This window comes from Neophocaena asiaeorientalis, unplaced genomic scaffold, assembly GCF_003031525.2.
Source record: "Neophocaena asiaeorientalis asiaeorientalis breed wild unplaced genomic scaffold, Neophocaena_asiaeorientalis_V1.1 scaffold404, whole genome shotgun sequence".
Lineage (NCBI taxonomy): Eukaryota > Metazoa > Chordata > Mammalia > Artiodactyla > Phocoenidae > Neophocaena > Neophocaena asiaeorientalis.
Genome location: NW_020172589.1, coordinates 704,871 through 721,828, shown reverse-complemented (window position 1 = coordinate 721,828; position 16,958 = coordinate 704,871). Strand labels below are relative to the sequence as shown.

The 16,958-nt window shown below is 47.9% G+C and overlaps 1 protein-coding gene across 5 annotated transcripts in view; it reads left to right on the top strand.

Annotated features, from left to right (window-relative positions):
- AFAP1L1 (actin filament associated protein 1 like 1) overlaps positions 1-16,958 on the top strand; it is a 71,007-nt gene that overhangs the window by 19,228 nt on the left and 34,821 nt on the right. For 3 of the 5 annotated variants that reach the window (XM_024738247.1, XM_024738243.1, XM_024738242.1), the window contains exons 2-9: positions 6,565-6,693; positions 7,725-7,808; positions 8,611-8,708; positions 9,362-9,470; positions 13,363-13,461; positions 13,711-13,788; positions 14,138-14,349; positions 16,260-16,439. In XM_024738247.1, the coding sequence (XP_024594015.1) occupies positions 6,565-6,693; positions 7,725-7,808; positions 8,611-8,708; positions 9,362-9,470; positions 13,363-13,461; positions 13,711-13,788; positions 14,138-14,349; positions 16,260-16,439 (989 nt within the window). The remainder of the gene's footprint in view (positions 1-6,564; positions 6,694-7,724; positions 7,809-8,610; positions 8,709-9,361; positions 9,471-13,362; positions 13,462-13,710; positions 13,789-14,137; positions 14,350-16,259; positions 16,440-16,958) is intronic. The other 2 variants (XM_024738246.1, XM_024738245.1) reach the window with 1 other exon arrangement.

Below are 16,958 nucleotides of genomic sequence, written 5' to 3'. Positions count from 1 at the left end.
AAAAAAAAAAAAAAAAAAAAAAAAAAAAAAAAAAATTGTAACTTGCAAGCTGTTTCCAAGAAATTTTGTGAATTCCAGAGACTAAAAGGTGCCCAGGCATGAGATCACAAGTCAAAGTGCCCACAGGCTAGCTTGGCAGGAGCCCAAACAGGGTTTATTAATCTTGTGGTTTGCTGAAGATGAATTATTCACTTGACTTTTGTCATGGAAATTAGACTTATGACCTTTGAGATCTCTAAATAAATCTGACCTTCCCTGCACTAGAACCCATACTGGCTGTGATGAAGGCCTTTTGCTTAAAGGTTTCACTTAGGCGGCACCAGGGATGCGATCCTGAGAACAAGTGGCAGTGCTTTTTGTCTGTGGCTTAAATTTCTGCTCTCTACCACCTCATGTTGATTTCACTTAGGTGGGGAGGGTGGAGGAGCAGAGAGAAAACCGATCTTAGTCTTAAGCTGGGTATTCACCAGGAACAATACTCACAGAGTGGACTAATCTTAGATATATTTTTAAGTAGGTTTCTAATTTTATTTGGCAAACTTTTTTGCATCCCAGAGAACAACTATCACCCCTCTTGGGTTTCTGTGCCTGTCTATCCCACTTGGTAAAAGAGTGAAGACTTATAAACAGTGATTAGACCATTTCTTCCTGGTTTTTCCTCACTGGAATTCACTGTACCTCCCTAAGGCTCAACTAAACTAAACAAGATCCGTGAAATGTATTCATGGTTCTAAATAAAATCCAGTCATAACAGGCAGCCCTGTCCTGATGCCCTTATCTGCCCGCAGAGAGCAGAGATGACCTGGACCAGGAGCAAAGGTGGGAGGGGGGTGGGGTAGGAATTGGTGAAGGAGATTTTTCCTGACTGGGGATGGCAGGGACAGGATTCTGGGTTGCATTATTGCCCCTCCAACTGGAAGATGCTGTCCCTCCATGTGGCATGGAGGGGGCCCCTGGGATAGGAGCACTCTGAGGAATAGTGCCCTACCACCTCCAACCACCATAACCACCTGTGCTCAGTGTCAGGCCCAGGGCTGTGAACAGTCCACGTGGTGGGGCTTATAGAGTCCCACAATGTCCTCTTGCCCCAGGAACCCCCCTCCCTTGTGCCTAGCACCACACCTGAATCTGCTGGGGGATTACATACAAATGAAGGGAACACCGTTGAGTGCGCTGAGCACCATATGTATCTTTTTATTTCATCTCTCCAGTGACCATGTGCAGCAGCTACTGTTTTACCCCCACTGTTTACAGATGAAGAACTGGACGCTAAGGAAAGTTAAGATATTTCCCCACAGCGGAAAATGGCAGAGCTGGGAGGGGGACCCGGATTGTGCACAGCCTGTGCTCTCAGCCACTCTTCTGTGACTTATCTAAGCATCAAGCCTAGGGTAAATTTAACACTAGATACTCATTTTCAATTAGTTGCGTGACCGTCGCTAAGTCAAATAACCTCTTGAACCCTCACTTTCCACATCTTTAAAATTAGAGGGTTGGACTAGGTCATCAAAATACTGTGTTCAACGAATAGATGCTTGTTGGGCATCTACTATGATTGAAACACAGATTAAGACGTGCCCTTGTAAAGTCTGTTACAACAACTATAGCAAATCTGTCGCTAAATACTATCTGGTCAATACTCCGGAGTTTGCATAGTTCTGGGGAATATTAGGAAGCAGCAACAACAACAATAATATGGCCTCGTTGATGAGTGCTGGCTCCAGGCACAGCACCAAACAGAGTGCTTTACAAGCATGACCTTACCTAGTTCTCCCAGCCTAGGAGACTGGGATCCTATTCTCACTTTACAGATGAGAAAACCATGGCTCAGACTTCTCTAATGTGCCCATCTTTGTATAGCTCGGAAATGGCAGCACAAGAATTCCAATTCACAGATGTCTCACCCCAAAGCCCTAATCACTGTGCTCCTCTAAGCAAGACTCCACGTTCCAGCTAGTTGCAATCTTCTGTAGGGGCTCTTATTCCTACCTTGACTCTCAGTTATTTCAGAAGGGGATAGCTAATGATAATTTTTTAAGGAATGAGGGAGGTCTTCCCACATTCTTTATGTTCACAGACATGCCCTCTAGTATGTTTTCTGGTGGAGTATTTTTCAGAGGTTGAACCTTGGAATCACCTGGAGGACTCATTAAAATGCAGATTCCTGGGTCCCAGTACAGGGCCTACTGAATCAGACTCTCAGATAGGAGGCCCAGGAATCTGCACTTCCAGCAAACCCCCGGGAGAGGGTATGACCATTTGTCATAAGCATTACATCATTATGTGCATATGATTTCTCTCCAAATTAAATTCTTTGATGGTTTAAATCCCTGTGGTTTGAATTCTCTGGTGTTAAAGACGAAGAAGCCATCAAAGGCACATCTGTATTCACCACACCTGAAAGCTAGCTGGAGAGTTCTGTATTGTCTTTAAAGAGTGGAGCGCTGGCTGGAAGCTTTCTTTTAACCATGATGTATAAGTTTCTCCCTGGGATGACATTCCGCTGGTAAGTTGGGTATAAGCTTTGAGTCACTTGTTTTTCTTCTCTGAGATCTACACACTTAGGGCTCTAAAATTCAATGGGCCCAGTGGAGAAAGGCCCACTGAGCAGGATTTCAGCCCCACAATAAGGGTCTCTAATCCATCCACTGAGAGAACCTCCAGGTCAGGAGCCCCAGTGAAGTCATGACCCAGCTCAGCTGGTAGGCTTTGAGGGACCACCCGCCTCCTCCCTGTTCCACCTGGCCTCCCCTTCTCTGAGCCCAAGTCCTCTGGTGGAGGATTCAGGCACAGGGGTGCAAGCTTTGAAGTCAGAGAGCCTGGCCTTACAGCTTACTGGCTGGGTGACCTCACTTCTCTAAGCCTCCGTTTCCTCCCGCTTAGAACATAGATAGAGAGACTTGTGTGGTTTGTGAAGATTAAATGAGATAATGTGCATTAACTGCCCAGCACAATGGTAACTGCTCAGCTCAAGGAAGGATTCTTGCCCATTAATGCTACAAGCTGAGCTTTCTCCCAGGGCTCACACTCCCTCTGCCAACTGTACTTTAGAATCGCTATGTAACTCTCCTGCTGCCACCTGCTGCCTGCCAGTTCCCAGGCTGCAGAAACCAGTGCCACTAGGACCAGGCAGCTCCTGACTCCCCATGTGCTTCTCCCAGATTACTCAGCTCCCTCCTTTGCTCTGTTTGGACTTTTGTGATCACAACTCGGTTAAATGAAAAACACTTAGAAGTCAAGGGCCCATGTCAGGAATCCCACCAAGGACCAGGAAAAACAACAACAAACAAAGGTGTTACAAAGCTTGGGTACTAAGACTCATGTTTTTAAATGCAGAGAACTCAATCAGAAACTAATTGTTCTTACTTTAGAAGCAGGAGAGCTTTTAGAAGCCAGAATGTTGCCCACAAGGCACTTGCTGAGAGCAGCAAGAAATCCTTGGAACCTCACAGCCAAAAAAAAGAAATAAAGGAAGGGTAGCAGGGAGGGAGGGAGGGAGGGAAAGACAGACAGACAGACTGACTGATGTAAGGAATACAAAAAGCTTAGCAATCTGAGGTCATTTATTGAAGGACAGCAATTCTCAGAAAGGTGTGGCTGGGGATAGGGATGCTTTGGGGGGTCCCCAAGGTCAAACCTACTTTTATATGGTACTAAGACCTTATATGCCCTCTTCACTCTCATTGACTTACGGGTACACAGTAGAGTTTTCCAAAGGTTATATGATGTGTGATGATGTGGTAGCTCTGAAGGTTAATGGAATGTGTGACTATATACTTTTGTGTTTTAAGTTTTTCTCAGTTTTAAGTGTTAATAAACTCAATACTGATAGATATAACCCCCACAAAACAAAAGCTCTTTGGGGGTCTTCAATAATTGTTAAAAGTGTAAAGGAATTCTGAGGCCAGAAAGTTTCAGAGCCACTGGTTAGAGAGATAAATGGCCACTGCATCCTATAGCCTTGACACTCGTAAATGATAGCAGGGCAGCGTCATGGATTTTCAAACATGAACCATGGCTGCAGGCCACGAGAGAGAGAGAGAGAGAGAGAGAGAGAGAGAGAGAGAATGCCACTGGAACAATATCTTACTCATTTTCTAATTCCCCCAAGTGGCCAGACTGGCACATAATTAGAGTGAATCAGGACATATTTTGGAATACAGTTAACTGACTTTTGGTGTGTCTGTTGGTGCCAGAGAGGTTTGTGTTTCCATTTGAAAAGATTTCCTCCAAAACAGATAAAACTTGGCTGAAATGATTTTAAATGATTTCCTACTTCAAAGAGAGAGCTCTGTCCCTCCAGAACCCTCGCCCAGTGGCACCACAGGAGCTCCGGCCCTGGAGGGAGCAGGGCCTCGAGGCCCCTCACGTGGGCTCTGGAGTGAGGCCTGGAGGTGTACAACACAGCAGCTCCAGGAATCACGCAAACTTAAGATCAGCCTGGCTCCTCCTCTTTCAAGCTGTGCAACTGTCCCACGGCTTCCCTCAGCCTCAAAGTCATCTCCTAGAAAACAGGTGTCCCAGTAGGACCTATTCACAGGCGTATAGGGGGGATGAGATGAAACATGGTGTGGAAAGCCCCTACCTCAGGGCCCAGAGGTAGAGAGAGCCCACGAGGTGGTAGCTGTCAGTATCAGCCTTGAGCTCATTTCCAACAAATTTGAGGTGACGTTGGAAATGGCACAGAGAGATTATGACATCACATTTTTCCAACAAGTACCACTCTCTGTACATAAAATTTCTATTTTTTAAAGAAGTCCTAGTGTGGTCATCTCTCCATTCCCTCTCTCATCTAACATACACAGAGCACCCACTCTGAGCAGGCCCCATACTAGATGCTAAGAAAGCTGAGATTCATAGTACCGTTCACACTTGCCAGAGCCTCACGGCCTCTCCCTCTTCCTGAGGGAGACAGATATTCACATCTCACAGCACAGATCAGCATGGCAGATACTATAATGACAGTAATCACAGCTGACTTGCGGTAAGATTTACTATGTTCGGGGCAAGGCAGTTTCCACACATGGCAATATTAATCCTCACAGCAACCCTATGAGGCGGTGCTGTTATTTCATCCCCTTACAGAGAGGGAAACTGAGTCATAGGTTAAGTAACTTGCCAAAGGTCCACAGCTGGTGAATAATGGAGCCTGAACGTGAACCCAGGAAATCTGGCTCCAGGATTGATTCTCTTATGCACCATGTTACAGCCCCTCTTACACATCCAGACCTGTAGCTGCAAGTCAGAGTCTCACCATTTCCTCAGGGGGGCCCTGGTGGGGAGAAGCACATGGAGTTGAGAGTCAAGAGACTGGGGCTTAAATCTTGGCTCTTCCGCTTGTCTGTGTAACTTCAAGCAAGTTACTTATCTTCTCTGAACCTCCGTTTCTTCACCTAAAAAATGGGCATGATCATCGGACCAATCTCAAAACTTGATAGCATCCTATAAAATACTGCAAAGCGATCTAGTGCCATGGTTTAAAGTATAGAGTGAGGGAACCAGATTCAGTTGAAGCTTTGCTGGCTGTGTGGCGCTGGAGAAGTTGTTTAAACTCTCTGAGCCATAGCTGTATCCTCCATATAATGAGATTTATGAGATTTAAGTAAGACAATAAGTATGAAAGGACTTAGCACAGCTTGTAATACTTATTCAAAACACGTCAGCTCATATTATTAGGCACAAGTGATTGGCAAGTTGCAAAGGAGGACAATACTACTATTGTAAAGAAGTTGGTCTTCAGCTCTAAGGCAAACCAAGTCCCAAGATACTGCTTTGGGACAGGGAGACATTGATGACATCATGGTCTTGGCATGCTCCAGTCTTTTTAAAGGACTCTGTGCTCTAAGATTTTGCAGTTCTGTGTGGTCTCAGACCAGCATCATCAGTTTTAGCTGGGAGCTTGTCAGCAATGCAGAATCTCAGGCCCCACACCAGACCTCCTGAGTCAGAATCTGCATTTTGACAAGATCCCCTGGTAATTCCTATATACACTTAAGTTTGAGAAACACTGGTGTAGCATGGAAAAAAGAAGAGCAACAAGAGTTTTTGGCCAGGGGTGGGAAGGGTTAATGTTTAGTTTGGCTCCTGTCAAGCCACCGGAAACAGAAGGTTCCAGAGATTGAAGGGTATGGACTGATGGGACAGGAAGGCTTCCTTCCTGCCTTGTGTCCTGGACAGCCAGGGCTCCTGCCTGGGACCTGCACTGACCCTTGAGCTGCAGTGAGGAAGGACCCCTAGGCCTGCAAAGCAGAGGGCAGGCTGGGACAAAGAGAGGGCTAAGTGCCTCCGCTCAGGCTACCTGGGAAGTTCAGTCCTCAGGCCAAGCCCAGAATGAGGTCTGAGGCAGAGTGGGGAGGCCGGAAAAACGTCACAGTTAACTGAGCAGAGCTCTCCCCAGGGAGGCTGGTGGCCAGCGCTGGGACAGCTGTGTGAGGGCCTCTGAGGTCTCCCTGTTGCCCTGGGCCCCGTCCTCTGGCCCCTGCTTCCCTGGGTCCTGGAGGGTGGGGGCGGGCCCAGATCCTGGACATAGAGCCGTGACCATGCTCCATGGGCCTTCCTCCTCAGTGCTGGAGCAGCTGCTCCCCGAGCTCACAGGGCTGCTCAGCCTCCTGGACCATGAGTACCTCAGCGACACCACCCTGGAGAAGAAGATGGCTGTGGCCTCCATCCTGCAGAGCCTGCAGCCCCTCCCAGGTCAGCCGTCAGCACTCCGCACAGAGCTCCTCCAGAGCCCTCAGTAACTCCCCACGGCCTGCTGGCAGGAGGAAGCCCAAACTGCACAGCATGGCATTCACCTCTCCTCATGGTTCAGCCAGCGTCCCCATCCACTCCAGCCCTTCTCCACCACAGCCCTGACTGTGCTCTTTGTCCTCCTCCATCCCCAGCCCTCTACAAACTCACACAACACACATGCCATGCACACTCGTGTACACACTGCTACCACACTCACACACACAAAACATGCTCTCACGTAGACCTCACATAGTAACAAACACACATCGCACACAACACACCCCACACGCTCTCTCACATGCAACACACTCACATACTCATCACATACACATCACACACTCCTACACTCAGACGCACACTCACACACTCCCTCATTTTTATAAGCTGCATACCTGCCCCCCATCTCTACTCATGCCTCTCCCTCTATTCCCCACAGCCTCTCTACCTCGCTGTGTGCTCAGCAGCAAAGCCTCCTCATCTGCTCCAGCCTTTTCCCCAACCTCAAGTGAGCCCAGGAAATGATATGTGTACATCAAGAGCTCAGGAAACTCTAATGAGCTGTATCGTGTCCCGCAGGATTGAAGGGGTCTGAGTGACATGGGGGGAAGTCACCACTGGGTGACACTGAGCCTCACTTCCCAGAGACAAAAGGGGTCAATGTCATCGGCCGCCCTCACAGGACTGTTGGAGGACGAAAGGGGCAGCAGTTTGCCGACTGTCCCCAAAGCAGCCCCTCTACTCTGTTCTCTATACTGGGCTCTGGGCATCCTTTCACTTGGAGAAGGAGATCCTCAATAACAATGTAAAAAGGGAAACAAAGTTTGAAAGCAGGGAAATGATTTAGGCTATGCACATGCTTCGTAACCTGAGTGCTGTGTCCTGTGTGGGATAGAAGTCCAAGTGGGCAGGGTGAGCTGGCCGTCCTCAGCATCAGCAGTGGTCCCGGGCCCCCTCCCTCCTCACTGAGGGCCTGCTCTCCTCCTTCCTCACAGCCAAAGAAGTCTCCTACCTGTATGTGAACACAGCGGACCTCCATTCCGGGCCCAGCTTTGTGGAGTCCCTCTTTGAAGAATTTGGTAAGCAGCCCTCTCCCGACCTCCGCTGGAAGCCATCCTTTCCCCCACGTGCGTGTCCACTGCCCCAGTCTCTGGAACAGTCCCCGGATTGGGCGGGAAAATACCTGCATCTGGGCCTGGCTCTAACATTACAACACTGAGTCACTTTGGGAAAGTCCCTTTGCCCTTCTGGGCCCTGCCAGGTCTGAAAATCTAGACAAATCCGTACAGTTATGGGAAATCATCCCTGAGATTTGAGGAAAGGTAGGGATGAATGTGCAGTCCAAAGAAGGCTGGCACATAGGGCGTCGTCTCATCTGCTGCTGACATCCATCTTAGTAGCTACCTGGTCTGTGAGTTGAGTGGTCCCACAGCTCAGCAGTAAATGGAGCTGTGAGGACTAGCAGAGGCGCCAAGGGTGTGGGAGCAGCTGAGCAGTGCTGCGTGCAGGGTGTGTGTGATCCCGGATCTATCCTGAGGGAAGACAGCACTGTTCAACACAGGGAGAAAGCTATGGGTCAGATGAGAGGACTTACAGACTGACAGACTTTGGGAAAACACTATGCTTTCATTACATAACCCTTGAAAGTTTCCAAAGCACTGTACCAAACAGTATTATCCCATTTGATCCTCTCGATAACACTGGGAGCTAGACAAGGCAGGGATCATTGTGACCACTTTACAGATAAGAGGGATGAAGTCGCTTGACCAGGGTCACTAATGGAGGAGGTGGTGGAGCTTCCTGACCCCAAATCTAGCCCTCTTCTCACTCTGCCACGTTCATCCTCCACTTTCTCTGTCCCAATGGCCTGACCCTTCATAGACTGTGACCTGAGCGACCTTCGAAACATGACAGAGGACGATGGGGAGTCCTGCAAAGAAGCCACCCCTGAGCCAGCCAAGAGCCCACCTCTGAGACACGTGAGTTCTTACACTCTCAGGCCCTCTGTTCCTCTGGAGGAGGTAAGGGAAGCTCTCCCTGCTAATGCTGGGGACCCTCCTGGGGGTCTCTCTCTTCAGTGTGGTGGTCAAGGGCAGAAAAAGCACTGTGAGAACATTTCAATGACTCATGACATGCTCACTGTGCCCGTGCCAAGCAGGGATAATGCGGTAAACTGACCTGTCCCTTCAGGCCCAAAGGACGTCCCCACCGCAACCTCCGATTTCAGTACCACAGGAAGAGTAATGGGGAAAGCTCTGGGTCACAAGATGGGTGGCCTCTGCCCTCCTCCCTTGTGCTGTGTGGCATATCACTTCCTGTCTCTGAGCCTGAGTTTTCCAGCTACAAAAATGAAGGTCTGGATCATATCTAGGGTTCCTACCCTTTGGTGCCATGGAATTAGGACAAGGGGCCCAAATCACATCAAACATTATCTGTCAACTGCATAATTCACTATCATCATCACCATAAATGGTACCAATTGTTGACCACTCATTACGTCCTTTCATATTCAGAGACTGCATCCTGCCTTCTAGGAGCTCACTGTCCCCCAGCCTCTACCCTGTCACTCTGCCTGCTCCCCTCTGTTCTCCTGGCCTTCTGGGTTTCACACACCTCCTTTGTCCTCCTTCAGGCAGCCGACTTGCCTCCACCGCTCCCCAAAAGGCCTCCACCTGAGGAATACTATGAGGAGGCCCTTCCCCTGGGGCCTGGCAAGTCCCCCGAGTATATCAGCTCCCACAGTAAGTTCTTGTCACTGAGGGCTGGGGCGTGCGGAGGAGAAGGCTCATCTCCTGAAGCTCCTGTGTGTTCTGCTGGAGCTGCAGCTCCAAGCCTGGCACCATTCAGCCATGCCCCACCTACTGAGGAGGAGCTACCAGAGCACCTGGCTTCTCCAGTGACAGCCTGGGTGGGCCGGTAGGCATGGCCTGGGGGTTAGGGGCTTGGGTTCTAGTCCCAGTTCTGTGTGACCTTGGACAACCCCCTTCCCCTCTCTGGGCCTCTATTCTCCTACCCTTAAAATAAGAAAGAGGGGCTAGATACACACATATAAATGCACTAGGATGGAAGTCCACAGACGAGTGCTACTGGCTTGAGTATAGGGACTTAACATTACATACAAGAAACTCTATTATGGTTTTTGGATGACGCAGCATGTGTAGTTGAACCTAGAAGATGTTTGTGTGTTGTTATTCCTATCATTCAGCAGCACAGTGGAATATTCTCCAACCACCAAAAAATACATAAGATAGGTCTGTCTGTGCTGATCAGAAATGAATCCCAAGATATATATTGGAAAAAAATCAAAGAGAATACTGCATATAACAAGATCACATTTGTTTTTAAATAGGGTACTCACACGCACATGCATTTAACAGTTTTTCTAGGATATGCGAGAAACTCTTAACAGTATTTTCCTATAGGAAATGAATCTGGTGAAAGGGTGGGTGAAAGGGAAATCTGGGTGAAAGGGAACGTATTTTCCACTTCATACTCTTCTGTACTGATTGTGCTTTTCACCATGTTGTGGTAAATACACATAACATAAAATTGACCACTCCAACCATTTTAGAGTGTCCAGTCAGTGGCATTTAGTGCATTCACAGTGCTGTGCAGCCATCACCACTATCTAGTTCCCAAACATTTTCATCACTCCAGAAGGAAACCCCATACCCAATAAGCAGTCACTTTCTGTTCCTCTCTCAGCCAATCTGTTTTCTGTCTCTATGGATTTGCCTAATCTGAATATTTCATTTAAATAGAATCACACAATATGTGGCCTTTTATGTCTGGATTATTTTATTTAGCATAGTGTTTTCAAGGTTCATCCATGTCATTGCATGTATCAGTACTTCCTTTTTATGGACAAATAATATTCCATAGTATGGATATACCACATTTTGTTTATCATCTGTCAGCTGATGGACATTTGGGTGTTTCCACCTTTAGGCTATTATGGTATATTATTTTTATGATTAATAAACTAGTTCGAACAAAACTACTGAAATGGTGGGGTTGGACCAGGTGATCAATGCCCCTCCTTCAGCCTTGATAGTCTTGGGTCTATGTCACTGCCAGCAGCTGTTTATGTGAAGCAGGTGACTTTATTTTATCCACTTGAGGACGGGGAAGAAGGAGGGGATGAAGTGCTGCTGGGCCCTGAATCCCAGGACCAGCCCCTCAGCTGAGCGAGGCTCCTCCCAGTCCCCAGAGAGCTCAGATGGGGCAGAGAAGCTGCCTCCTGGAGCAGCAGGGATCCTGGGGCAGGAGGGTAGGGAGTGCCTCAGGAAAGGCCAGGGACCTTATCCAGGGAGAGGGCACCAAGCCCAACAGGAAATATCCTTCCTCTCGCACAGGGTCCAGCCTACCAGGTGTCCAAGTGCTATGACCCTGGTGCTCCCTCCCTCTTCCCCCTCGCACCTCCTCCTTCCCCACCCCCACCTCTGGCCTGAGCACCCCCAGGCCACCTCACAGGGATGTCACCAGCATCTGAGACCTCAGAATGCCTCCTGGGAAAAGCAAGCTCTGAGCCTCACTTGGGAGATACAATTGGGTGTCCCAGTCACGGAATTTGAGTGCTGCCGTCCTCAAGAAACAGATGGACAGCATGGGCTGAGAGCCCAGAGCAGCGGTCTGAGGAACAGGTGGTGTGAGAGCAAGTTGGTCTGAAAGGAGGAAGGCTTCCTGGAGGAGAGGATGTGTACCTGTCCCCCGAGCTGGCAACCTCAGTTCGGATCCAGGTTCTATCACTAGCAAAATGTGTGGCCTCAGTTTCTTCATCTGTGAAGTGGGTCTGATACCCACCTCCCTGCATTGTGGGAATCAAAAGAGATGATAAATATAATGATATCTAGTATTTGCCTAGGATGTTCTGTGTGCCAGGCATTGTGCTGAGAGTTCATATGTGTCACATCACTAATCCAAGGTCAGAACTGTTCATGTCGATTTATAGGCAAAGAATCTGAAACGCAGAGAAACTGTTTTCTTTCCAAGGTCACTCAGTAAATGATGGAGATAGATTTGAACTCAGATCTGATTAACCCCAAAGCACATGCCTTAATCCACTGAGCTTCAAAGTATGCTCCAGAGACCATCTGTATGAAAATAATCTTGTTTTTAAAAAGTCTGATTCCTTGGAGTTCCATATATTTTCTCTTTTTACATATGTTTAGAACTATGCTATTAAATAGTTTTTTTTCCTTAGTGCAGATTCCTCAGCTCAGCCCACATCAGTGAATCCGAATCTCTGGGGGTACAGTCCAGGGATCTGCATTTTAAAAAGACCCCCAGGGGCTTCCCTGGTGGCGCAGCTTCTAGCAATCCCACTCTTGGGCATATATCTGGAGAAAACTCTGATGCGAAAAGATAACACGTACCCCCAATGTTCATAGCAGTACTATTTACAATAGCCAAGACATGGAAGCAACCTAAACGTCCATCAACGGATGAATGGGTAATGAAGATGTGAGATAGAGAGATAGATAGATAGATAGATCTGTATATATACACACAATGAAATATTAGCCATAAAAAGAATGAAATAATGCCATTTGCAGCAACGTGGATGGACCTAGAGATTATCATACTAAGTGAAGTCAGAGAAAGACAAATACCATATGATTTCACTCATATGTGGAATCTAAAATATGATACAAATGAACTTATTTACAAAACAGATACAGACTCAGACATAGAAAACAAACCTATGGTTACCAAAGGGGAAAGGTGGTGGGGGGGATAAATTAGGAGTTTGGGATTAACAGATACAAGCTACTATATACAAAACAGACAACCAGCAAGGCCCTACTGTATAGCATAGGGAACTATAATCAATATCTTGTAATAAACTATAATGGAAAAGAAAAATAAATAAATAAAAAGACCCCCGGTAATTGTGATACAGAATACAATTTGGGATAACCTCACTCCTATACTGCACTGATTCCCATGAATGGGAAAGTGAAAGTTCAGCATCAGCAGCTGTTGTGTTATTGTATGTATTCACCATTTTATGTGTTATTATTATCTCCTCTAGCCCAGTTCCTCCTCTGTAGTCACAGAAATTTAGAAGGAGAGGAGAGGGTGGATGTATTAAGAAGTGAGCGGAGGGGCTGAAGTGGAAGAAGATGAGACAAAGGCAGAATAGAAAGGGGGTCTGGGCCCAGGTGCTGGGACACCACTCCCTGCAGTACAGGGACCAGAACTGTGACTGAGACACACACCCACACACACCAATGCTCTGGGGTCAGAGGAGAGGGGCTGACCACTCTCTGCCTGGGAAGGTCAAAGGAAAGATCTTCGAGCTGGGTTTTAGAGGGTGAGGAATGCTCTAGCAGTTGCTAAGAGGGCACAGAGAATAGCATGAACATAAGCCTGGAAGTGTGACAGGGCCCAGCAAGGCAGTTCTTGGTGACAGGAGCACAGGGGGCAGGTGTGGAGCTAGAGCAGATGAGATGCAGAGATGAGGCTCCACACCCTGGCCGGGGAGTGACGACAAGAAGCTCTACTCCCTCTTCCCTCCCTCTTCCCTCCCTCTTCCCTGAGGAGGGCATGGTGTCCACGATCTTCCCCAGCCCTGGCGCCTGGAGTCTGCCTGCATTTCTCCAAGTACTGCTCTTTCTGCCAACCCCACAGACGACTGCAGCCCAGCCCACTCGATTGTGGACAGCTACTACGAGGATGCAGACAGCAGCTACCCCGCGACCAGGATGAATGGGGAGCTGAAGAACTCTTGTAAGTACCAGGTGGATGTTCAGTCCAATTCCGTCCTCACGAAGAGCAGGCCTTGACCTGACCTTGGCATGCCCGTGCCTACCACCCCGTCACCTCCCTGGGGTCGCCACGGAGGCCTCAAAGCCCTTGTTCTCAGAGACCCTGGGAATCAGTGGGAAGACTGCTGGCATGGGAGTCAGGAGCCCCAGACCAAGCCCTTGCCCTGACTCTTGGTGACTGACCTTAGGTGAGTGATTTATTCTCTCTGAGCCTCCAGATTCCTCTGTATAAAATGGGGACTTGCTGGGTGCCATGAGAATGACCTGAGACTGGATGCAAAGATGATGGGTAAAGACAAAAGCTGATGTTTGCTGAGCCCTCACTGAGTGCCAGACACTCGGCTAAACACTCTGTATTTGTTGCTGTTCACAATAGCCCAGTGAGGTAGGTATTATTCATTATTATTGATGAGGAAACTGAAGCTCTGAGAGATGAAGTCACTGAGATCACAAAGCAAGTAGTAAATCTGTAAGACACAGCGCCCATGCGGGGGCTTAGTCATTACCAACATCACACCTCACACCTACCCCTTCACAGCCCCGGGGCCCCAGAGCAGGGATGCCTGCAGAGGGGTAAGAAGGTGCCCCCCACACCCGGTGACGGCACAGGGACGGGTCCTTTCCCGTGGCTCCTGCAGACAATGACTCTGACGCCATGAGCAGCTCCTACGAGTCCTATGATGAGGAGGAGGAGGAAGGGAAAGGGCCGCAGCCCACACACCACTGGCCTTCAGAGGAGGCCTCCATGCACCTGGTGAGGGACTGCAGGATATGTGCCTTCCTGCTGCGGAAAAAGCGCTTCGGGCAGTGGGCCAAGCAGCTGACCGTCATCAAGGAGGACCAGCTCCTGGTGAGTGGCCACAGACGAGTGCCTCTCGGCCTCACGTGGACTTGCATGTGCCTGCGTGTGTGTCTGTGTATCTGTGTGCATTCAGGCATGTCTGCCTCGGTTCCTCTAGGTTTGCTTTGCGCACAGAGGCTCAAAGCCCGGTGCTTCTGAGATCAGGGCTCTCCCGCCCGAGAAGAATTAAAAAACAAAACAAAACCTGAAGACCTGATAAAGACTTTATCAAGTTTTGTTTTGCCAGACATGAATTTTTTATCACTTTAAAACAATGTTTATCATTTTTCATTATGCAAGTAAATGTATTTATTTATAAAGCCAGAAGAAAATAAAATGAAAAATGATTTTTTAAAAAGAACCCACCTAACCCTGTTGACCAAGAGCTAACCACAGTTAGATTTTGATGTATAAACTTCCACCCTCATTTCCATACATCTGTCTTTTCTAAAACTGAGCCCATGTAATACTTGTTATTATATAACTTGCTTTTTTAAACTTTTTTTTTAATTCACCATCTCTAATCAGTAGCATTTCATAAAAGAAATGTACCTTTACTTCCAAAGTATAAGGATGGACATAATTTCAGGTAAAAAAAAAATGAGATAGGTTGTTTACCTATTGGCAAGCCTTACCGAACATACATACATTTGAAACATGACCTTTTCTCACGCTGCAGCAGTGAAAAGCTCATCCCAGGCCAGAACCAGGCCAAGAATCATGACTTACTTCTTTCCACACCTTATGCCTTCTATCTTTTTCTTGACTTAGTGTACTGCCTAGGACCTCCAGTACAATGTAAATAGAAGTGGTGAGAGCAGGCATTCTTGTCTCAGTCCAGATCTCGAAGGAAAGTTCAATAATTCACCATCAAAGCTGATGTTTGCCATGGGTTTTTTGTAGGTGTTCCTTATTATCACATTAAGCAAGTTCTCCTCTAAGAGTCTGCTAAGAGTTTATGTTACAAATGGGTGCAGAATTTTTTTTTTTTTTTTCGGTATGTGGGCTTCTCACTGTTGTGGCCTCTCCCGTTGCGGAGCACAGGCTCCGGATGCGCAGGCTCAGCGACCATGGCTCACGGGCCTAGCTGCTCCGCAGCCTGTGGGATCTTCCCGGACCGGGGCATGAACCCATGTCCCCTGCATCGGCAGGCGGCTCTCAACCACTGCGCCACCAGGGAAGCCCGGGTGCAGAATTTTATCAAATATTTTTTCTGCTTCTATTAGGATATATGATTTTTCTCCTTTTTTCTGTTAATATGATGAATTATACAGTTAGTTTTTGAATGATAACCCACTCTTGCACTCCTAGAATAAACCCCACTTGGTCTCTATGCAATACGTTTTTATGTGTGTCTGGATTCTATATGCTAATATTTTGTTTTAGTTTTTACAACTATGTTACGAGAGAGATTAGCCTATGATTTCCTTTTTTGTAATGTCATTGTCAGGTGCTGGTATCAAGGTAATGTTAGCCTCATAATAAGAATTGGGAAGTGAGAATCATTATTGATAAACTATTGACTTCCCAAGCCCAACCCTCCATCTCTGCTAGAATTCTCTCCCCCACATTTCTGTCATGTAGCCCATTAATAGCAGGGAGCTGGCTTCCTCCCAAGACAGCCTGTTTCTTCTCTGGTTCTTTAGACTAAAACGGTCTTCCTAGTATTGTGCTAAAATCTGCCTCTTCCTAAATAGGTAGTTGTGACCCCTGGGACCACTCAGTGGCCCTTGAGATCTGGAGATTGCCCAAAGATGCCCCTCCCAGGCTTCTCCTCTCTGTGGTGAACAGCCCCTGTCTTCATGCAGTGCCCACAGCTGGACTGGGTGGGGAGGTCTCTGTGGGGTAGGTTGAGTTTCCCTGTCTCCTCCCTCTACTCTCCGCTCCAGGAGGCCCTAACCCCTTCTATTCCTGTCCAGTGTTACAAAAGCTCCAAGGACCGGCAGCCACATCTGAGGCTAGCGCTGGATATCTGCAACGTCATCTACGTGCCCAAGGACAGCCGGCACAAGAGGCACGAGCTGCGCTTCTCCCAGGGGGCTACCGAAGTCCTGGTGCTGGCACTGCAGAGCCGGGAACAGGCCGAGGAGTGGCTGAAGGTACAGGGGGGCTGTGCCTTCGCCTACCCCCACTCCCTCCTTCCTTCCTCTCTTCCCCGGACCCAGCCCTCAATGGAGTGGGCCCCTGTCACTGGAAGAACAGGCCTTGCTCGGGGGAGAGGGGGTCAGTGCCCTTCACATAAAGCTAGGGCTTTATGTGGAAATGGGCTTCGGACATCTCCAGGAGACAGACCTCAGGCTGGAGACCTGTGTTCCTTCTAGTTATTTGAATCCCCTTTCTAACACGCCTACTGTGGGTCTATCCTACCTGCAACGTACATCTCCAGGAATGAGGAGCTTAATACCTAAAAAGGAAGTTGATTTTATCATTAGACAAGCTAATCCTTTTTCTTCTTTTAATAGAGGAGAAATTCTTTCTTACCTTAGGTGAAACGTGCATACTTATCACATCCACCTATGACCCAGCCTCTGCATCTTGCAGCTACACGACAATTTGAGTTACCATGTACTGAGCACTTATTTTGTGCCATGCATTGTGCTAAGAGCTTTACACACATG